At 45.7% G+C, this 23,235-nt stretch overlaps 1 protein-coding gene across 1 annotated transcript in view; it reads right to left on the minus strand.

The window, feature by feature from the left end:
* LOC144138813 (uncharacterized) overlaps nt 1–23,235 on the minus strand; it is a 45,523-nt gene that overhangs the window by 3,429 nt on the left and 18,859 nt on the right. The window contains exons 4-5 of the mRNA XM_077671290.1: nt 19,948–20,039; nt 9,265–9,350 (exon numbers count right to left, since the gene is read on the minus strand). Of these exons, the coding sequence (XP_077527416.1) occupies nt 9,265–9,350; nt 19,948–20,039 (178 nt within the window). The remainder of the gene's footprint in view (nt 1–9,264; nt 9,351–19,947; nt 20,040–23,235) is intronic.

Below are 23,235 nucleotides of genomic sequence, written 5' to 3' on the forward strand. Positions count from 1 at the left end.
TGCATTACATCTGCACATCTTTCGTCACTTTCATGCTGTAAGAGAATGAAGCGAAAGACTTCAACAGGCAGCAAACTGGTGACATACGCCATGGTTTCCCCAGAATGGGAGCTCTACGCACCTGTTCTACTCACTGGCAGCATGCTCACTTGTCACGTGGCATGCACAGCTACGACTTTCATTCTGTGGTTGCTAACGTGTGCCGATAGCTCGGTGGGTAGAGCAGTGGGCGGCTGCTCTGCAAACTCGGGCTCCAGTCCCATTGAATCATGCGTCTGTTTTTTATTCACTTACCTACTCTTTACAACAGCCGGCATTTCCTTGACCAGACAAAGACGGCTTTTCGCACAACAGGGCACTTTACGTTATCGTGTCAAAAAAAAAAAAGAAAAAAAAAAAAAAACGTTTCCCATTATGGGACCTCTTGGATGAAAAGTTGGTTTCACTTATGCACACCACTGCATTGCTGACAAGACACCTTTCCAGGCACAGCAAATATAAACAGTCGTATATGTATACCTACAAAGAGAAGTGCCCGACTGACTGACTGACTCACTCATCAAGGCCCAGCCAAAACTGGTAGGTCTAGAGACTTGAAATTTGGTGAGTACATTTGCGTCATACCATAGGGGCTCACTAAGACGGGATTTTCGGAATTTGCCCTCGTAACCGAAAAAAAGGCGAAATTGTGTTTCCGTAAATCCGTGTTTATCTCGCTCACCCGTTCACATATCAAAGTGCTTTTTCCTGATATGTGTAGCCTTTAAGAATACCTAAAAAGCAGTTTTAGGATTTCGCCCTAACCAGCACTATCGAGGTGATTCCACATTTCGGAACAAAATGGGTGTCCCTAAAGATTCCCCCATAAATCTTTCACTGATTCATTTATCCAATTGATTTTTGCTAACCTATGATTCTCATACAAACAGAAAAAAACAATTTTAAGGATTTCGCCTAGCGACGCCGGTAAAAGGGCCAATTTTTTTTTACAAATGACACTGCCGACGAGCCGAAAAAACATGACAGGTGATGAGGTGATGTCCATGCCTGGCCAAACTGTTGGTTCAAACGGCTTCAAATTGCATGAGCACTCTGTGATTATGATGTTGGAGCTCAATATTGCTGAAAAATGTGGGAATTACACCAAGGAGTGAGTGAAATGCGGTGAATTAACTTTTAAGATATGAATTTTTCTAACGCAGGCCATTTGAGATATTGAACTGGTTTTTGCTGATATAGGTAACTTACTCAGATGTATAAACACTGTTCTACAACATTTTTCCATGACACGCACCTAATAGGGACAATTACGATTTCGGGAAAACGGCGTGTTTTTACACATTCCTCAATAACTACACAGCCCATTGATATATCAAATTCGTTTTTGCTTGCAAATGATTCCCATCTGGTTGCCGAAAAACCAATTTCAGGATTTTGTGCTAACATGTGCATAAAAAAGCCAGCAAGAATTTTTAATTTACCTCCCTCTGGACGCGGAATTCAGTTAAATTTTCCTGTGTTTGCATAGTGCTCGCCATGTGTTGGGACTTCCTGCACCCTTGCGCCTCCCTTAGGAAACCTATGTTACTTATCATAAAACTGGTGCCCAATTAGCTACGTTCAAATCTGCTGAGATAGCACTTCCCACGGGTAAGAATACCTTTCCTCAACAAGTCGGCCTCCATCGTACATTCCCAGCACAACCTCCTGCCGCAAGTTCTGTTTACAACCTGGCACCCTTCCTCATATCATATGAAGAGTGCAAGCAAAACACCAACCTCCCCAGTGTTCCATCCACTCTTCCCACCCATGAGCTGTGGGAGAACCTGGTGACTAGCAGCGGCCTGGATGACCAGACACTTTTTCCTCTAGAGGGAAGGCTGCCCGCTCATCACATGGCTTCCTGGAATAGGGAACCACTCCCACTTCACCGGCTCAATAAAACGTTTTTCACTCACTCGCTCGAGCGCACCATCTTGGCGCAAACTGTTTAGCGAGAGTTACAGTAAAACACGAGTGCTAGTCGTTTCAAACTACCCCGACGCGCCTACGGTTGGAACCCGTGCATTGACAGCAGGCAGGGGTTCCTGATTGTGTAAACCTTCACGATGAACTACAGTTAAACCTCGATATAACGAAGTCGTACTTGCGGGCGAAAATTTCGTTAAATCGAGAATTTCGTAAAATCGAGGTTTCGATTTTACAGTTAATTTAACCAGTTATTGAGGTTTCAAAACCTTGCCCATCGCTCAGAAACAACTGCTATGTAGTTACCTCTCCACTTAAAGCGAAATTTGTACTAAAACTGGCCGCGAAAATTGTGTGAATTAAGAGCCTCAACACGATAGCCGACCGTAGTTCGTGTCGTCGTAAAACCGGCGCTTTTTCCGCAACGCCTCATTGAATATGATAGCAGACTAGGTTTTCACTTTTTTCTTTTTTTTCATTTCGGTCACTACTAAACGCCGCTGTTAGTCCATTGAACCCGCGTCCGTGCCCCGTGAACTTCACCCCGGCGAGGTGCTGGTTCAAAGTTACGCCTCTTTTCGTCCGTTCAGTAGTAGGCTTAGCCGCGGCGTTGAGGGGTGCGGCGGGCCAACAGCGGAAGGGTGCTATAAAGCTTTCTAAAGACTTTTTTCATGCACAAAGGCTCTGCAGTATGGGCGCGTGATGCAACCACGACACTCGAGATAAAGCCATGATTGAGAATTGAGCGGAGTACACACGGACAGCTTCACTTTATGGAGCAGCGCTTACGTGCTCCCGCTAAAGTGGAAAGCTTACATTAAATATCTTCTGGCCAAATTTGATTAAGCAATTACTTGTATGCCCGCTGAGCCCTAAAGAAACCGATTTCTCCGCATCGCAGCTGTCTAATGAACACGTTTTGACCACGTTCGGAGAGCAATTTATTGACACCAGCACTCGATGTTCAAGCCGCAGTGAAGAAGTCCGTAAGCAGTGCTTGGCGTTTCTTGACCAGGGTGGGCTTTACGTGACGCTCGTATGCTGACAGCGCTAACAAGGCTTGCTCAAACATTCGCGTGCGCCTGCGTGCCTCCGCAGAACGTCGATGGCATCCATCACTTCGGTGGCCGTCGGTCAACCGTCGGTTTCACTGACACTTCTACAGGCTCTTGTTCGGAACACTTTTCTTTCCCTTGGAGTGCTCATGCTGCTTATAAGACTCATTTAATGATGGACGAACAAAATATTAATGTGGTTATCAGCGAGCACAACCTAGAGCAGCAGCACCGTGAGCAAAGACGCGTAGAAAAAAAAAAAAAAAAAAACACTTGAAGTAGGCTTCGGCAGCCTAAGCATAGAGGGCGCTGGCGTAGGCAACGATGGAGACGTCAAAATGGTGGCGGCACTATTAAACCGTCCATGACCGCTAGCGGCAGAGTTACTCAAGCGGTTTTTGAGCAGCAGCTTTTATCGCTTTTAATTGTTATCAACCGCATAATTCACCGCTTTTCTTTCATTTTAGCCTTTTATCAGTAAATGTGAGTACTTAATGTTTTCAATGTAGGCTCTGAGAGGCAAAATAAAACGTGCCTCGACCGGAATTTCGTTCTTCCTTTCTCGCCGTGACTTCGTTATATCGAAAGCGCCGCACAAAATTACTTCGTAAAATCGAGATAAAAATACATGGATTTAGCAAAATTTTGGTAGAAAACTGGAAAAAATTCGTTATATCGCGAATTTCGTTAAATCGAGGTTCGTTATATCGAGGTTCAACTGTAGACAAATATGACAACTACGAAATAAACGAACCCACTAGTGTCATTAATATAATGGCCCACCCAGGCATCACCAGGTACTACCGCTAGTGGGGATATAGAGGTACTAGGGCCTGCTGGCTGCAACGTGTGGCACATAATGCGTAGCGCGTTAAAAATGCCCAGAAAATGCTGAGCGCTTGTGAGCGGGTGCCTCGTGGCAACTGCCGAGCTTCCCCGGCACGCGCAGTGGCTTTACCAAAAGAAATAAATAAACAAAAACACAAAATCTGGCTAAAACCTCGCCACAGTGCCTCGCGTTGCCTAGCAACCAACAACGCCACAGCGGGCCCAACATCTGCCCCACGGAACCTCGATGCGATTCCAAGAACGCTGCACAGCTGTCGTCAAGCACTGCCACGCATTTAATGCTTGCAGTGAGAAGCCCGATATTGCCACGGACTAGGGATTGGGTTTGTTTGTTTGTGTTTTGTTTTTGCTGCCCGGCTGCGCCCGGCTGTGTTATCTGTGTCCCAAGCAAAGCGCGTGTTCCATTCTTTATTTTTATGCCGCACGGTACGTTGTGCCGTCTATGGTGACGCGCGATGTGCACGTTCCACTTGGCGAAGCAAACAAACCCAATGCCTAGTTCGCGGCAATATCGATGCATATGACAATGACTACTGCTAGCACAGTGCAAAGCAGCTATAGAAGAAGTAAATAAACAATCTCAAACTTGTATAAATGCATGGTGATGCATTCTTCAGCGCTCGTGTAGAAACAAATCCTACAGCTTCACTATGGTGCAAGCCTTGGGTAACTCGGTTATACAACTTCACCAGTTGTAAACATTTTGACGTTTTCTTCTGTGGCAAAAATGTGAGACACTAGCTGTTACAGATGAACTGACGGGTTTCTTCGTTGAGTCTACACAGAAACGGTTTCCCAAGTCAAAAAGTCCAAATGCACGTCCCCACATCCTCAGGGAGGTTGTTCAGTGAAGGGGTGCAAGTAGCTTCAAGCCGCCTGGCGCCCTTCATCTCTGCGGAAATCGCGCACAACCGGCCATTTTCACCTCTTACAAGATACAGCCACCGAAGCCACAAAACTGAACCCGCAGGCCCATGCCAAGCGAGCTGTTACAATGGGTATGACAGAGGGTGGATAAAGTGCTCGCTAATCGCGTGGCAGAAAACGAAAACTGAAGGGAGCTCACACTAACGCGCAAGACTTGAAAGTAGCGAAGTTGTATGCCACCTTCATGACCATCATGACGGTTCAAGTCCGCGATTGCACCGCATCTGCTTCTTCTTCGTTGTAGCAACAATGATGGAGTAAAAGTTGTTGCAGCAAGTGTGAGCTTCGTTCACTATTTTGTAAGTGATAATCACTGGACATCACCTTGGAGGGGCGTACGCAATGATGTGTCTTTCTCGTTCCGAACAGCCGTTGCCACGATTACGGCAAACGCCGCAGTCCTTTGGCCAATCTTGGCCAATTGCCCGAAGCAGGTATGCTTGGCTTGACAAACGTGTGCCGGGGGACACTGGGCGGTCGTCGCGAGGCACGCGTACCCGGTGCTAGGTATTTTCTTGGTTTTGTTAACTGCTGGGAAGCTGCTGCAAGGCCTGAGTTCACGTGCGTGCGCTCGGCAATTTCTTGGTATTTGTAACTGCGGACACGAAAAATAGCGATTTCCTAAGATACTTCGCTGTTAATACACGAGTTCAGGCACAGAAACCCAATATAATGGCGTGCTTTCATGTCGCAAACAAGGCAATTTTAGCTGCCAAGTTCAGTCGTGCACGTATCTCACAATGTGTACAACACAGCCCTCGTGTGAACTCCGAGCGCAAACAAACCAGCAATGCAAACAACATTGTTTTTTCTTCCTTTTCGGAGAACAGATGAGTACTAAACCTAACGTGCTGAACTGGCGTCCAGCAAGAAACAGGCTGGCCAGTCGGCCAGCCATGATGTCGGTGAAGCTCTAGATCTGAGTGACACAAGAACCCAGGATGCATAAAAAAAAGAATAGGCAGCAGGCCACATGCTGTATTTCTTCCTTTTCATTTTCTTCTTCTGCCTTGTACATGTGTTGCAAAGTTCTCTTGTATGTCTTTTATTTTATTTTTTTGCTTGCATCATAGTGCTCATGTATACCCTCAATCATTCCCCCGAGGGCATTAGCATATCTTAGCAAGTGAACAAGTGGCACGTGCAGCGAAAGGGACGTTGCAGAGCAGAAAACACACACTCTGAATGAAATTGAAGCTCCACTTGCGAAAATTCCCTTCATGAAATGCACAGCACTGTTTGAAATGTTGCGGATTTGTGCATTCCGCAAATAGAGGGCCCAAAGATGAGCCCTGTATTTCAAGTGTCGAAGGATTTGTTCTCACTCCCAAAGAGTAGTTCTGAGAGAAAACACAAACAAGAAAGACACAGACATACTCGAGTCGTTTTTCAGAAAGCAATCAGGCAATTACCCATCATTCAGGTTAGCGCAGTCCTCTAATTCGTTTCAGAAGAGAATGCTTTTTCACAGCTAAGCTGCATATATCTCAGTTTCCCCATATAGTAGTTTGCGTGGACAAATCAGCGTACAACGTAAATTTTTTGCACCCACGAGCTAGCGTTTCGCATTTCTTGCTCGAAAGGTCCCAGGTGTGACGCTTTGATGGGTGCTTTTCCCGTCCAGCTTGATTAGCTTCCAGAGTGACTTTTTTGCCGGTGTCTTTCACGCATAAGTTCTGATGATGATGATTTCGGGTTTAATGGCGCAAGGCCGACAAAGGCAAAGAGCGCCATGACAATGATGAAAGAGATCAGAAGGATTTGTAAAGGAGGTACTAATTTAAAAAACTTTACTCAGGGGTTGGTGTATAGGGTCATAATTAAAGCATAGTGAGTAGGCTTATGCAAATATTCGGGCCCTTCGAATATTCGAACGAATTTTACAGTATTTGAATTCACTTCGACTCGAATTTAAAATTTCCGATATTTCGAAGTATTCGGGGTGAACGAATATCAAAACTTCGTTCAAGTTTCGGTTTCGCTAGGCAAGCTGCAGTGCCATTGACATCAGTCCTACGTCTCGACTACATGTGGAGCCAAGACAAGCTGAGCCACATTCAGAGCGTTGTCTCGTAGCCTTCTAACGCGCGCATGTTCGGCAGGGCTAGTCGAGGCACCTGTTTCAATGTTTCAAATAATGAAATGGTAACGAAACAATTTGTTTAATTACCGTGTGGCACGGGTGCAGTGAGCAGGTGCTGATTGCACTGCGCGCTTGAACTTCAGTGGCCATCAGTTGCTTCAATCAGTGGAGTGACATGGCAAATGCGTCCACGGGTGCGGAATCTCGATGATACAATTCTAGGTGATACGAAATTCTGATGAGTCCCGCCGAAATTGCATTATGCAAGTGGGAACAATTTCGGCCCTCACGAACGGGCCTGCGTGGCCAGGCAGATGATACAAACGAGGTGCCCGACTGCCGAACGAGCAAGCAACGGCAACGTATGGGCTCTTCGTCGCTCTTTCTTCAGGAACGGCCGGGCTGTTGTTTTCTGCTCGCGAAAACGCGCTGCGGACTTTACAGGCGCGCTGACGCCGCCGCGAAACCACCCGCACGCTGCGCGGGGCGCGGCAGCTTCAGTCGCGAAGTGGTGCGGCGCTCTCGAGCCACTGCTTCTAACCGCTATTTAAAATGCCGCTCAAAGCACACACGAAGTTTCTTGTGCGGTAAATGAGCTAATAATGTGGGCGAAACCTGTGCTATAAAAAAAATCATCCGCGCCGCTAGTGAAAGCGAGGTGAAAGCGAGGTGAAATCTGCCAAGGTGCTAAACCTAAACATCTCCGACGGAGCTGGAGATGTTTAGGCTCGAGTGCTTCTAAACTGCCGCCCTGAGGCACATGCCTTCCCATTGCCGCAAATCGTAAGGCGTCTCCCACTGCCACGCGCATCGTGCGTCGACTGAGGCACAGGCGACCGCGGGCGCAGAATCGCCAACGCGGGCATGAAAATATCGCGCGCGCAACGCCAACGCGCACGAGTCGCGTGCAAAAACGCTCCTGTAGTGAGCTTGCGCACCACGAGTAAGGAGGCGAAGTCCAGAAATTACCGCTCGGCGACACGGAGGTTAAAAAAAAGCAGAAAAATGTCACGAATTTCTCCACGCGAAAGTAAGAAAAGAAATCAGCGAAAACTTTCAGTGCTCAATTTTTTGGTCTGTGTTGGTTCGTACGAATTTCGGATGATACGAATATTTTTCGCAGTCCTGCCAGATTCATATCATTGAGATTTTACTGTAGAACGTTTTTATGAAGGTCCCGCCAGGACTGGAAGCTCAGTGACACCTGACAGCTATTCGAATTCGCTTCGAAAGTATTCGACCCCTAGGACTATTCGCTTCGAACTAAAATACCACTACCATATTTACTCGCGTAATGAACGCACTCGCATAATGAACACACTCCAAGCTCAGTCATCCAAATTAGGTTTCGTTTTTTCTTCGCGTAACAAGCGCACCCCCAACTTTTTAACCCTGCAGCTCCATGAATGGCTGTACTGTAGCTTTCCCTCTTCACTCGCTCCCACTGATGATGATCGCGCATGTAACCTGTAGCCATCTCTCAGAGCAAAAGCAAACAAACACTCCAGCGCGACGTCGTGGGGCAGCCAGTCAAAACGACACGCAGTCGGCTCAGTCCGCTGAGCGTCTAGCCTTACTTCTTTGCGGGATAGTGTTCTTGCTTGCTCGTTTCTCTGCTCGTCTTGCACCTTTCAGTCGGCGATGGGCCGAAATGGCACTTACACTGCCAGTTTGAACTTCAAGGTTCTGGAATACGCAGTTAAATATGGTAATCGTCCTGCCGATATAGACATTTAGGAATTGACGAAGTGAAGCCTTGACAAACGAAGATGAGTGTAGTTCAATAAAACCGCCGTTGGTTTACCAATTCTGTACGCTTTATTTACTGCGAAAGGTAGGTTATCCAATCAATCATTTTTTTTCGTTGTGGCCTTCTTTAATCAATTTGAAAAAGTTTCCGAACACTACTCTGCGCAATAAACGCACCCCAAACTTTGCTTCTGTTTTACGCGAAAAAAGTGCGTTCCATACACGAGTAAATACGGTATTCGCACAAGCGTAATAGTGAGTATACTTGTATAGGGTCATATTAAAACAGTGAGTGCAAGCACCTAAGGTGTAAAGCCTCAGGTTCCACCACCGTTTTAAAACACAAAATGAACACAGGTGAGGTTATGGGCTATATGATATGTATTTTAAAAAGTCTACATCTGCTAGGTAACTAAAAACTTTTTTGTATGAGAACATTGGATGGTGTGATAAAAATAATGAAGGGTGCAAGGGTTCACGTCTAAGTTCGTCTAAGTCTAGAGTCCTCCACTACGGCGTGCCTCATAGCCCAGGTGAAAATTTGGTGTGTTAAGCCCCACAATCAATCAACCAACCAATCAAGCACTCAATCAATCAATCAATCACTTCCTCGGTGAGACAGACTGCCCTCACCTTGGTCAGCTTGTCGCTGTCTGCCTTGCGCACGTGCGCCGTGATCTCGGGTGGGTGGTGGACCACTTCGCCAAAGGCCACCTCGTCTGGAAGCAGGGAGGGGCGAAAAAAAAAAAAAAAAAGAAACGAAACACTTAGACACCAATCACTCAGGGTGCACGGAAAACAACGACATTCAAACCCCGCGCTAACGAAATATTTTCGGATCCCCGGTGAACGTCCTTGGGTGCCCGCGTATTTCATATCTTCCGGCAATGAAATGTTTTGTGAAAGTGATCCCGCGTTCACGAAATTCGTTCAAAGTCCGCTCGGCATTCGTTCTACCCATTTGAGTCTAACCGTGCCCAAAAGTGCTGAAATGCAATTTTTTTTTTTTTCGAACCCAAAGTGTGTAAACGTCTACCACAGCACGCTTGCATGGCCGCAGCTATTATTGTTTACGTAAAAGACCCTGCAACTGGCGGCCGTGGAAACAGCCTCGCAGTGACACCATCGGGGGTGACACACGACGACTCGAGGCACGTCTTTGCCTTGGGCTATGCTAGCCGGCAACTGCTGAGCAGCACGGGTGCATTTGTTGTGTGTGCGGCAATCGGTGCATTTGCTGTCAATCAAAAGCGGAAGCTTTTATCGCTACAATGTAAGGCAGCCATCATCGCCCAAGTCAGTGGCCCAAGTGGAGGAAGGGAGGATAGCGCCGACGAGTTTGGAACTGCCTGCAGCTCGTTCAACCATTCCGAAAAGCAAAGGCACCACCCTTTACTGGTGCACGTGCGCACAGCAAAACAGTGACGGCTGCGGCCTTTCTCAATGTAAACAAAGCGAGGGTCACTTAGTTTTGGTGTTGACCCAATTTGGTCATTCTTGGGAGCAGAGGTCGGCAAACTCACTCATGAGTCCACTCACTCAGACTCATTTGGACTCAAACTCACGCGTGAGTTTGAGTTTGAGTGAGCGCGAGGCTAGTGTGGCATGGTGAGTTTGAGCTTGAGTGAGTTTGAGCCGAGCGATCACGACTGAGTTTGAGTCCGATTGAGTTTGAGTCCATTTTGAGTTCTGAGTACATTTTGAGTTTGAGTCCATTCTGAGTTCTGAGTACATTTTGAGTTTGAGTCCATTTTGAGTTCTGAGTACACTTTGAGTTTGAGTCCATTTTGAGTTCTGAGTACATTTTGAGTTTGAGTCCATTTTGAGTTCTGAGTACGCTTTGAGTTTGAGTCCATTTTGAGTTCTGAGTACATTTTGAGTTTGAGTCCATTTTGAGTTTGAGTTCATTTTGAGTTCTGAGTACAATTTGAGTTTGAGCTCATTTTGAGTTCTGAGTACATTTTGAGTTTGAGTCCATTTTGAGTTTGAGTCCATTTTGAGTTCTGAGTCCATTTTGAGTTTGAGTCCATTTTGAGTTCTGAGTACATTTTGAGTTTGAGAACATTTTGAGTTTGATTACATATTGAGTTTTGAGTACATTTTGAGTTCTGAGTAAATAGCAGTTTTAAGTCCATTTGGAGTTTGAGTACATATGAGTAGCCTAGCAGGCAGCTATGGTTGGCTGTTAAGTTTCATGCGTCACTGTGGGCTCGGAATTCAAGTTACCTGCGGGTATGGCACCAATCGCGATCTGCAGGATCGGTTGGGAGGGAGGTGGTGTCTGATTTTTTTTAGTTTCTTGTTGAATTTTTATGGCCATAAGCACTTGCTGTATACCTAATTTTCGCGGCTGGGCGCGTGAGTGATAATTGACTGGTGAGGTCATAAAAAAGGTTGTCTTAACTTTTCCTCCTGACGGATCCACTAAGAGCGTGGGAAAGGGTGGTGGGAAAGCACACGGCGGCGCTGGCGTGCTGGTTGTTCGCCTGCTACTGTTAACGGCTTGATATACTAGGGGTCACAAAGGAAGACGTGAGAGCCGGGGGGAAATGGGGGCGGGGGCTGTCCTTTCTACTGTTTCAAATGAATTAGCTGAATTGACTGGGCAGCGTCCCTTAAGACAGAATAATGACCACATTAGATTGGGTGAAAAGTGAAACTGATGAGGCTAAGGCGTGTAAGGTATCAAATGAAAGGTCCGGATTAACGGAATCACGTAGGGTAAATAAAAAAAATGCTTCCTGATTGTAGTCATCAGGCAGTCATAATGAGTCATAGATTGGGTTAAAATTCAAAATGACGCTGCGAAGGCATCTGTGGAATCAAATTCAAGGTCTCGATGTGGGGAATCATTCGGGATGAACATGAGATATGGATATATCATGACGTAGTCATGGTAAATCAAAGATTCGGTTAAAATTCAGGTTCATGACGCTAGGGAGTATCAAATGAAAGGTCTCGATGAGGGTAATCACGTGCTTCCTGATTATTATCATGACATAGTCAAAATGGGTCATAAATTAGGTTAAAATTCACAATGATGCCACTGGGTGTCCGGGGTATCAAATTGAAGGTTCCGATAAGGAAAATCACGTGGGACAAAAATGTGGTAGGGCTATATCATGAGATAGTCATGGTTAGTCATTGATTGGTTTAACGTTCAAATTGATTCCGCTAGGATGTGATGGGTATCAAATCAATGGTCTTGATGAGCCGAATCACGTGGGAGAAATACAAAAATGCTTCCTGGTTATAACCATTAGATTGTCATGGCGAGTCTTATATTGGGGTAAAATTCGAAGTGACCCCGCTAGGGAGTGTAGGGTATCAAATTTACGGTCTTGAAGAGGGGAATCACGTGGTACAAATAAAAAAAAGGCTTCGTAGTTCGAATCATGAGATGGTCATTAAGAGTCATAGATGGGGTTAAATTCAAGGTGAGGCCGCTGAACCATGTGGGGCGTCAAATTGAAGCTTCCAGTTAGGGGAATCATGTCGGACACCTAAATAATGCGTCCTGGTTACAGTCATGAGTCATGGTGAGTTTGACTGGTATGAATTCCATATGACCCTGCTAGGGTGTGTGGGGTATCAAATTAAAGGTCTCGTCGAGGGGGTCACGTGGGACAAATATGAAAATGCTTTCTGGTTATAATTACGAGGATATCGCAAAAGGTATACAGCAAAAGGTACACACTCTCACTCTCACTCACACTCTCTCACTCACACTCACACTCTCACTCACTCACACTCTCACTCACAATCATACTCTCACTCACACTCTCACTCACAATCACACTCTCACTCACTCTCAGTCTCACTCACACTCTCACTCACACTCCCACTCTCACTCAGTCACACTCACACTCTCACTCACACTCTCACTCATACTCACACTCACTCCCACTCTCACTCCCACTCTCACACTCACTCCCACTCTCACTCAGTCACACTCACACTCTCACTCTCACTCTCACACTCTCAAACTCTCACTCTCACTCTCTGACTCTCAATCTCTGTGAGGCCATGTGAGTTCTGAATTCATTTTGAGTTCTCAGCCCATTTTGAGTTTGAGTACATTTTGAGTTTGAGTACATTTTGAGTTTTGAGCACATTTTGAGTTTTGAGTACATTTTGAGTTTGAGTACATTTTGAGGTTTGAGTACATTTTGAGTATTGAGTTCACTTTGAGTTTGAGTACATTTTGAGTTTTGAGTCCATTTTGAGTTTTGAGTTCATTTTGAGTTTGAGTACATTTTGAGTTTTGAGTCCATTTTGAGTTTTGAGTTCATTTTGAGTTTGAGTACATTTTGAGTTTTGAGTCCATTTTGAGTTTGAGTACATTTTGAGTTTTGAGCACATTTTGAGTTTTGAGTCCATTTTGAGTTTTAGTACACTTTGAGTTTGAGTACATTTTGAGTTTTGAGTACATTTTGAGTTTTGAGTCCAAATTGAGTTTGAGTACATTTTGAGTTTGAGTACATTTTGAGTTTTGATTACATTTTGAGTTTGAGTACATTATGAGTTCTGAGTACATTTTGAGTTTTGAGTCCGAGTGAGTTCTGAGTTTTGAGCTCAATGTGAGTTTGAGTTTGAGTGAGCGCAGATGTGCTGCTCAGCATTGAGTCTGAGTTTGAGTGAGTGGTGATTCGAAAAAAAAAATTGTGAGTGAGTTTGAGTGAGCCGCGCCAACTTTGCCGAGGTATGCTTTGGAGCGCATGACTAGCGGTGAAGCACATCCTGTAGCGCGAGCGCTGATCTGTGAAGTCACTGCAAGTAATATACTAATATAATATAGAAAGTAATATAAACGACTTTTGGAAATAAATTTTCGGTTTCCGGGCGACCTTCCTTGCCATGTTTCATTCTCACGGCAGCGAAATTCCCGCAAAGGCAAATTTTTCACCTTTCCCTAATGTATTCGTTATTGCGGGGTTCAGCTGTACTTCCAAAAATATCCACATTCTGCCTAGCTTGCAAACCACTTTGCCTCGTCCAGAGCTGGCCGCTTGTAGTAACCGATGCACTGTAAAAAACATACAATAAAGATGTTCATATGTAACTGCACCATCTACAGAGAAGGTGCCCATCACACTACAACATGTCTCCAGTGCTTGTGAGAGCCTACTCAGTCGAGCCCACTTATAATAAACTCGACCGCCACGCTCAATTAGTTTGTTATACCTGAAGTTCACTGTACCTAGTGTACCTAGCGTTTCCTAGTGTACGTAGCGTTTTCACGCGTGAATACGTGGCACGCATACGGCGGGCGCACTGACATCACCGACATTGCGGACTTTGCCCAGATGGCACGCGGCAATAACAGGGTGCTGGCTGCAGCCATGAAGCGAAGTGTGGTGCTCGCCTGCCGGAATGGAACTCCCGGTCCATACAGAAGCTAGACGAGCGGGAAAATAGCTCATAATAAATGCATAAACGTCCTATGAATTGCCATTGGAACCGTTGCACTTCTTCGTCAATCGGTCGGCATTCATCTTGGAGCTCAAGATCTCCCTGTCTTTAAAAATTGCAGAGACTGCCGACTGGGACAGGTCCTACTTCTTAACCAGGTCGCAGTTTCTTGCTTTCTCCACAAGATCGTTCACAAGGGCCAACTTTGTGGATGCCTGACGTTGGCCACATAAGCGATGTCTGAGGAGAACAACCACCGACATCTCAGCGTCACTCGACACGTTTCGGCTTCGTGGAATGCTTTTCAGGTCCCCGCCCCCCCCCCCCCCGCTTTTCTCTTGGCCAAACTGGAGAGGAAAGTGTGGGCGAGCATGAACGGGGACGGCCGAAATCCATGTGTAGCTAATTGTTTGCCCCTACAGTATCACTTCCCCAGATTTGCCTGCTTGCAGACAGGCTGGACGGGAGAACCGCATGTGCCTCACACAGATTTTGGCACAGCCCAATGCCAACTTTCTGCGAGCTCGCTGTTGTTTCGTCTATTCCCCCCCTATCTTGCTTGACGTCCATGCAGACAAATTGGGGAGGGGGGGGGGGGGGGGGGGCGTAGCATGAAAACCACAATGGCAGCGTCCTTTTTTTTTTGTTTACATTTTCCCTCTCTCTGGTTTTCTTTTGCTGGCTGCAATCAGTTCTGTTGAAAAAGGGTGATCCCCGCACAGTTCAGTTCATGCTTCGTGTTCGCGGAAAGCCAGTCAAAGTGGCCACTGCAAACACCCGAGGCGGTCGGGCGATCGTCGAACATCTGCTGTGCCCAAGTTGCACCCTCGCGCCAGTTCGTTATATCTGAAACGAAATGCCGCTGCCTCAATGCATGCGGCGACGGTCATGAAGCATTCGTTCGTTGTAACTGAGCCCTCGTTATAACTGTGGACTGCATTTCCTCTGTGAGAGACCTAAGGCACGCTTCACCACGAGTCACGCTTATCCTCCTTTTTTGTCCAGCTTTCTGAACAAGGGTAGATAAACTGTTTTTTTTTTTTTTGCACGCGATGACTGCACTTATTTTGCTGCCGTTCAAAAGTATTCAACCAAGGCTTAACTCGCTCCTCACTGCACTTAGCAACAGCTTGATGTGGGCCAGTTGGTATGACATGACCGAAGGCTTTAAGGCGCAAGGAAAGCACGGACACTAGAAGAAACCCAACAAAACAAAAATCAGGTGCCTTAAAAAAAAAAAGGTGTTTCGTTTGTCGTGTTTGGTTTGGTGGCACCAGTGGCAAGGAACCGTTTTGAGTGCCCATTTCAAACACCAAAGTTTAATGAGCTGTAAAATTAGTTCCAAGCGATGCATCCGAAAACTGCTTCGATTATTGCACTCACCAGGGTTCATAGTACCGGAAAATATAGGGATTACAGTTTTACGACCAACACTGCTTTGTCTATTGTTTGACCAAAAATGACTAGCTATCTATCTCGGGAACTAATTGACAAGCTGAAAAAATAATGGCATATTTAAAATAAACGGGAAAAATGTAGCAAGGCTGACAAGTTTAACAGAGATTACTTGAAAATTCCAAGAAGTTGTTTAAGACCACTGTCCCCCCTTAAGGAACATGAGCGGGCCATCAATAACAAAGACAAACTCTCACAGTTGGTAACCCATTGTGATGAGTGTGGATGCACGGCAAAGTTTGCCGCTACCACGTGCTTCTACAAACATACTTGTCAAACAACCAGGGAGATACTCGAAGCCTACGTAATCAGAAAATGAATCAACAAGTGAGTCAGCCAGCCGTCCCTAGGACTATCGCTGAAAGAAGTAGCGTATCCAGATAACAACATGTGATGGAATTCACAGTATCAGTGCGTAACGTGCGCCGGTAGTGTGTACCATATATGTACCTTATTTTCAAAACAAATTTCACTCGCAAGTGGCGCCCCCGCTTGTGTTTACCTCAGTCCTTCGTCCGTGTCTTTTTGCGCCCAGTGAGTCTAAACCAACTCGCCCAGTTATCTGTTTCGATGCTGGACTCTATAGTTTTCTCTAGTGCACAAAGCCACCCGCAACAACATGTCATTTTTTTTTCTTTGCTTTATTTCTCTGCCGTACGCACTATATCCTATCTTGTACGTAGACTCCTCATGTTTCTTATGCCCTGTAGCAAAATGGTGAAATACAAAAATTAAACAGAGAGATTAGAAGACACAGAGAGAAAGATGTAAAGAAAAAAGGCTGTTTTGAGAAGACTAAAAAAAAGTGTCCTGCCCAAAATCTAAAACCAGCTTTACCGGCTTGGACACCCTAAAGGCTAACCTCTCTTTTTCATAAAAAAAACGGTTCCATGCAAGCTATTCGTTCTCCCACAAAGGATTCTTAAAATGTGCCACTACAAAAGATATCCTCGACATTTTTCTTATAGCAATGATGTTTCTTTCCAGGAACAGTTGTTTTGAGATACATTGGGTATTTTTTTATAATTTGACAATAATTTTGATTTCGTTAACTCCCTGCCTTTATTTCTTATTAATTAGTCTCAAATAACCGGTACTGCAGTAAAAAGCATTCTGTCTTTAACGTTGTACTACGTATGCTAAGCTGTAATTTGCAGTAAAAAAAATTTCCAACACACCTGTCAGAAGGCGGATTTTTCTGTGCCAAAAAATAGATAGACGCAAGAGACTTAATTATGGTCATGACTAAATAAGCTTTTAAAAGTAAAAGTCACACAATAATGATGTAAATCAATTCTGAGCAGCTAAAACAAAAAAGGGTTTACTGCCTTCTCTCTGCCTCAATTTTTGCATACTACATTAGAGTGGATAAAATAAAAGCCAAATTCGGTACTGGTTTGATTTGAATTAAATTCACGAAGTGTACTAAATCTAACGTCATTTGAACCTGTCCGAAAAAAAAAAAAAGAATAAAACACACACTCCCAACTATTTCCCCCACACCTGAGGCTTTTTTGCACAGCTTGGGTGTTATGTGGCGAAGCTGGAAGGGTGCAAGCATCGTCTTGTTTTAGAATGTGCATTATGTCAAGCACTTGCAGGGATAAAAAGCATGAAATTGAAAAGCAAACATCATTAAAAAAGTAAAGTATTCGAGGGTTTGCAGATCCCCAAAACCTGTGACATGCATCTTTTTTTATCACTGACTGTCTTTGTGCAAGTGCTTAATTGAGTTAAAAGGGGCCATTCAGACAAAGTACAAGTTTGCCTTATTCGTAAGATTTGGTGTTTTATAGTGTCCCCAGCCCTTGTCCAGCACCAAAAGATGATTTAGTCAGTAAGAATTAATCAATGTATGTTAAAATTTTGATTCGCCCGCCAAATCGCCTGTTTCTTCAGGTCGTTTGTGATGATGTCACAAAAACGGGTCTTCAAGCGAACCCGAATGCGGCACTAGGCTTTCAGAGAACTGCAAGGCGTTGTTTACCGTCAATCCTCCCAGATGGCGCCACTATACCGTAACTGGCCTTTGCCCGTCTTCATTTTATTTTTGACCGTATTTGCACCTGGCTTGTTTCCGTTACGGTAGAAAGTACTCGTCTTGTGAAACATGGGGTATACTCGACAAACAGGGTCGCGTCAGACGACGTAGCTTACGCCAATCGGCCAGTGTCGTGTCAGACAACCCGAAAGCGTCATACTGCTCTGCAGCTATAACAAGCCTAGTGCGCACAGTACCAACAGCAGCGCGCTCTGGTACTTCTATCTTTACGTGCGCTTTCGTTACTTCCCCTGTTTGTCTCACCATTCTTATTGCTTTATGACGAATGTGACCTAAATTTAAGCGCAAATGGCTCGTTCGGCAAGCTCTGCCTAATCTGCGTTTGCTTTTGTCGGCTTCCGCCAATCGTCGAGCTGGCTGGTATGACATCGTCGGTCCTGTTGCGGGAAATGAGCTAGTAGGTCGCACGGCCCTTCCCTTTTTTCCCAATTATGTAGCTTATTTGAGCGAAGTCTACGTTAAAAGTGGTGTCAGTATGATTTTAACGAGGCAATCTTTTGAATGAACCAAACTTACGTTTCCTCTTTACGGCCCCTTTAATTAAGTGTTCTCCAACATATTGCGCTCACCAGGCACTTTGAACGCGCCCACAAGAGCTCAACACAACAATGGCCTGTGTGACGCACGCAACAGCTACCACTCACGAGCGTCAACATGAGTGCAATGCAACTCACAATGGCGCTGCAGTACAACACCAAGGACAATCCTCTCCAAATCTGCTTGCAGGCTCTGAGCATAGCCATAATGTAGGGAACTTTGCCGCCTCAGCCGTCCACCACTACAGTTTTAACAAAATTGAAACTTGTCGCAGCTCTTTCCACCAAAGTTCCACACCAAACGGTTGGGTAGTACACATTGCTGGAACGAGGCAATGGTAGCCACAAACAGCGAAGGAAAATCCGACGTTCACCTCGAATGTAGCCCCACGGCTACAAAGGAAAGTCGTACAGCTTTCTCAAAAACCTCGCAGTTGAGGAAAATTCGTCCTGGTCCAGGATTCAAGCCCAGGACCACTGCCTATCAGGGCTCTACCAACTGAGTTAACCAGGAGGTTAACCGTTTCTAGAGCGAGGGCGAAGTGGCCAACAACTTGAAGTGGTGGACGTATGCTAATCGACCAGATTTCGGGGAAATCCCCAAGGTGGAGTAACTTTGCAGCCGCATGGCTACACGGAAACCTTTGCAGCCGTACGGCTAGATTGAGGCGAGTGTCAAACTGTCCTTCGCAGGGACCTCCTCCACCTTCGAGATTGCCCCTAAATCTGGTCGATTAACCACCCTTACAAAGTTGGTGTGGAAGCTTTTCGGGCAAAGCTGCTGCTCAGGAAATCTCCTTCCAGCCACTGAAACAAGCACCATGCTTGACGCACCGCTACAATGAGACCCCCCCCTGAGAGTCTACCGATTGCCTCCACAGTGGTGCCAGTTGTGCTCGAATGTGAGCGAACACGAACATGGAAGACCACATCTCTGGTGTCCGCATGCCCGATTGGGCCAGGCTTGGCCGAAAAGGTCGCCTAGCAGAAAGTGTGGGGGGTCGGTAGCGATAAATTCAGCCAACCTTGCACACAGGTGACACCCCTTGCTTTCTTGAGAATATGTCTGTCGTAGCTCGAACGAAACGGCTAGTCCTTTCAAGTTAGTTAAGGGGGGTTCAAGTTAGTTAAGGGGAGACACTGCTCTTAAAACAGCTCCTTTTAATTTTTTAAGTAAACTCTGTGAAAACTTGTCAGTCTCGCTGTTTCCCTCCCCACTCATTTCAAATACGGCATTGTTTTTTCAGCTGGTCAATTATTAGTTCCCGAGATAATAAGAGGTAATTAGCCATTTTCGGAGGAACAATGGACAAAACAGTGTTGGCCGTGAAACTGTAATCTTTACATTTTCCAATACTATGAACCCTGGTGGATGCAATAAGAGAATCGGTTTTTTGATGCACCACTTAGAAGTAATTTTACAGCTCATTAAAATTCGGTGGCACCAGTGGCAAGGAACCATTTTGAACGCCCCTTTCAAATACCGAAGTTTAATGAGCTGTAAAATTAGTTAAAAGCGGTGCATCAAAAAACCGATTCTCTTATTGCACTCACCACGGTTCATAGTATTAGAAAATGTAAAGCTTACAGTTTCACGGCCAACACCGTTTTGTCCATTGTTCCTCCAAAAATGGCTAATTACCTCTTATTATCTCGGGAACTAATAATTGACCAGCTGAAAAAACAATGCCATATTTGAAATGAGTGGGGGGAAAACAGCGAGACTGACAAGTTTCACAGAGTGTACTTGAAAATTAAAAGAAATTTTTTAAACGAGGTTGCATTCTGTCTTAGTGGCCTCTTCAAAAGAGTGAGGGTCCTCTGAGAAAAAACAGGGCGTGTGCCACCCACCCTTGAGATGGCTGAAATCGTCCCGCTGCTCCCTCGCCGACAGCCTCTGCCGCTTCTTCTCCTTCAGCTTCTGCTCCCGCAACTTGCGCTTCCTGGGTGAGAGGGGATCGAACGGCAATCAAAACGGGGCTGTCCAAACAAACTCTCTCACTTACGCACTGATTGTGAGCAAGGCTTGGTGCACAGGTACGGTGGACTATGACGACGTCAGGGCAGAAATCAGCTTGCGGCCGTCTTGTGTACCGTTTATTACTCCGGCTACACTACGGTCTGAATGTCATCTGAACCAAATGTCACTTGACTCAAATGGGGTGCTTCGAATGCCATTCAGAATCCGCCGTGCTACACTACAATTTCGATGGGCTTTGAAAGCTTTCACAACTGCTTGCTGTGCTGTAGTGGCGCTGTTGTCGCCCCGTTCCGTTTTCGTACAATAATACAACAATCAAATTTAGGAGCAGTCTGAGGCGGTAAAATGATATCAAATTAGAAGAGACGTCAGTTTTGACTCTAATGTGGCGGCTGTCTTGCGTAGTTTTATTTTATTTTTTTGCGTGACCCACTGGTTTTGAGAGTATAAAAATTAAATATGTTGATTTCATATTTTACGTAAATGAACAGTGAACGAAGTTCCACAAACAAAAGTATTTCGTTTGCTTTATTGCCGATCGAGACACTGCGTGGGAGAGTGCTAGAAATGGCATTTGAAATTCCTAATGCCTCTCTCTTTGTGCTCATTTGGCTCGAATGTCATTTGAGCCAAATGGCATTTCAAAACCTAGTGTAGCAGCACAACTTGGCATTTGAGTCAAATGACATTCGGACGCCAGTGTAGCAGGGGTATAAGTCTGAATACAGGTCGAGGTTCTTTCCCAAAAAACTTTCCTCGACCGACGTACCGGTCACTGGCACAATGCTAGTGGTCATCTGGAAACTGGGCCCTCCATCGAACCCATCCAAATTTCAAGGGAACCATCACCACCGCCACCTTTTTTTTTTCTTTTTATTGGTGCTACTCTCGGTGTCAGTACTGTCAGTGAACGTACATGTTCTATTGTCTTCTCACTCAAGATGAGTTCTGGCACACGAATTCATTGCGACATTTCAAAGAAAAGCTATAGAGTATGCTAAAGCCAAAGGCAATTTGTCCAACCAGCGCCAGTTTGGTGTGACCAACAAAGAGTGTACACTACTAGCGTAAGCTGATTGGGCAGCTCTCGGTACGACCTGCTCAACGACCTCATTCTGTGGGTGCTGCGCCTCAGTTGTCCTTGCTGCGCCACCCTGTCCTTCAGTTACACCTGTAACTGAAGGACAAGGTGGCAAATTCTGTCCGCAAGCATTGTGCGACATCCCTGCAAATGAATGGCCAGTGACGACCCCAAAATGCCTGCCGGCCGCCTGTGCAGATTACCTCTTGTGACGGTCTGAACATGGGTGTCCCATGTGGCAACGGTCTCATAGAGTTGCAGCATGGAACTCGCTTCCTGATGACATAGTCTTGCGAGGGCATAAGGAACGTTGCATAGGCAATTCATTGGACTGCACAGAGGACGACACGATGCGCGAAGACGGCCAGACTGAAGCCGTCATCCGACGAGAGTTCAGACAACTGTAGTGAGTAATCTTAGACGAATGAAGTGCTGGTAGTGTCAGCAAAACGATGTTGTGTGCCTAGTTTTTCTTCATCACATTATCGGCTGCCAGGTAACAAGGTCGACCTACATTCTTGCTCAACCTATATTCTCCAACTTATACAGTGGTTTTTCAACCTACGAATGCATCCCACTTAATTAGGGAAGAAATAATTAATTAGGAAACAAAAAAAGCTGAAATTCCTTCAAATTCTGATGCCACCATATTCACAGAGGTGTCTTGCCTGCAACAAAAGCCTGTTCGTTTGTTTTTGTGGCCCACCGTATTTACTCGAATGTAACGCGCGCTTTATTCCATCGTGCACCTGATTTTGGCGACCGGAGGTTCTCCGCAGATGACAAGCGCCGCTTATGGATGCAAGAACTTCATACGCTATTGGATAGGTGGCTCTCGTCACCCTCTCGCCACAACATACTCCATAATAAACCACCCACTAGGCCGCCCTTGCAAATTCAACTCACGAAAACTCGTAAAAATACCTTTAAAATGTTCGGCAGGAGGATGTCACTAGAACATCAATTGATTGAATGTAGGGTTTACCGCGCTGACGCAACGCACGCGATGAGGCGCGCCGTAGTGGAGGGCTCCGGAATAATTTCGACCACCTGGGGATCTTTAACGTGCGCCGAAATCTCGTACACACGGGCGTTTTTGCTTTTCGCCTCCATCAGAAAAGCGGCTGTGGCGGCCGGGAATCGAACCCGTGACCTCGTGCTCAGCAGCGCAACGGCTCAGCCACTGAGCCACCGCGGCGGGTTGTCACCAGAACAGGGCGCACTAAACAGTACTAGTAGGTTCTCACTACTCTGTGTCCTTTCTTGCGGGTAAGTATAGAAAAGTGCGGTCTTGATATCTGAAAAGGGGCATTCGCTATCTCCTAGCGTCTATTTATAACGTTTACCGGCGCAAAAAGCACTGGAAAGGCCCTGCGGAGCCTTTCCAGTGCTTCTTTCCAGTGTGTGTGTTCGCATGGGTGTGTTCTCTTCATTCTGTGTAAAGACATAAACCTTTTTCGGACTTTTTTTTTTTTTCCCATTTGGGCGTTGCCGCGGGTCTCACAGACTTTGATGCTTAGTTGGCACAACTGCAATTACGGTCGATAATGCTTGACAAGCAACCACTAGCCCTGTTTCGGCCGGTACTCGATTCTAACGCACACACGATTTTGGGGCGCATTTTTCAGAAAAAAGGGGTGCGCGTTAGAATTGAGCAAATATGGTAAGTACCACATTTTCGCATGCATAACCCGCACCAAAAATGCGAAAACTTCAGGGGTGACGTAGAGGTGGGGATTATATATGCGAGGTATTTCCTTTGGTGCAGCTTCACCACGACGCGCATTGGGCCGTGATGCCCCCACAGCAGTAATAGCGACTAAGCCACTCTTATCCCGTTGACAGTGCTTATTTTGCACACACAGCTGAACAATAGACAAACCTGGAAAAATGTATGCGGCAAGTCATCTAGTTACGCAGTCAGCTAGGCAAGTTCTTTTGCATAAACAAACGTCTAATGTAGCTTCGGTCCATCCTTTTGTTGAGCCAAGGCGTGGTGGGAACTGCTAAATGCAGGTCGTCATGGAACAAACAGCAAGAAGAGGATTTATTTGTGTAACCGCCAAGACAGGCGTTC

This window comes from Haemaphysalis longicornis, unplaced genomic scaffold (genome assembly GCF_048455015.1).
Source record: "Haemaphysalis longicornis isolate Haplotype H1 unplaced genomic scaffold, Haemaphysalis longicornis Haplotype H1 scaffold_5, whole genome shotgun sequence".
Lineage (NCBI taxonomy): Eukaryota > Metazoa > Arthropoda > Arachnida > Ixodida > Ixodidae > Haemaphysalis > Haemaphysalis longicornis.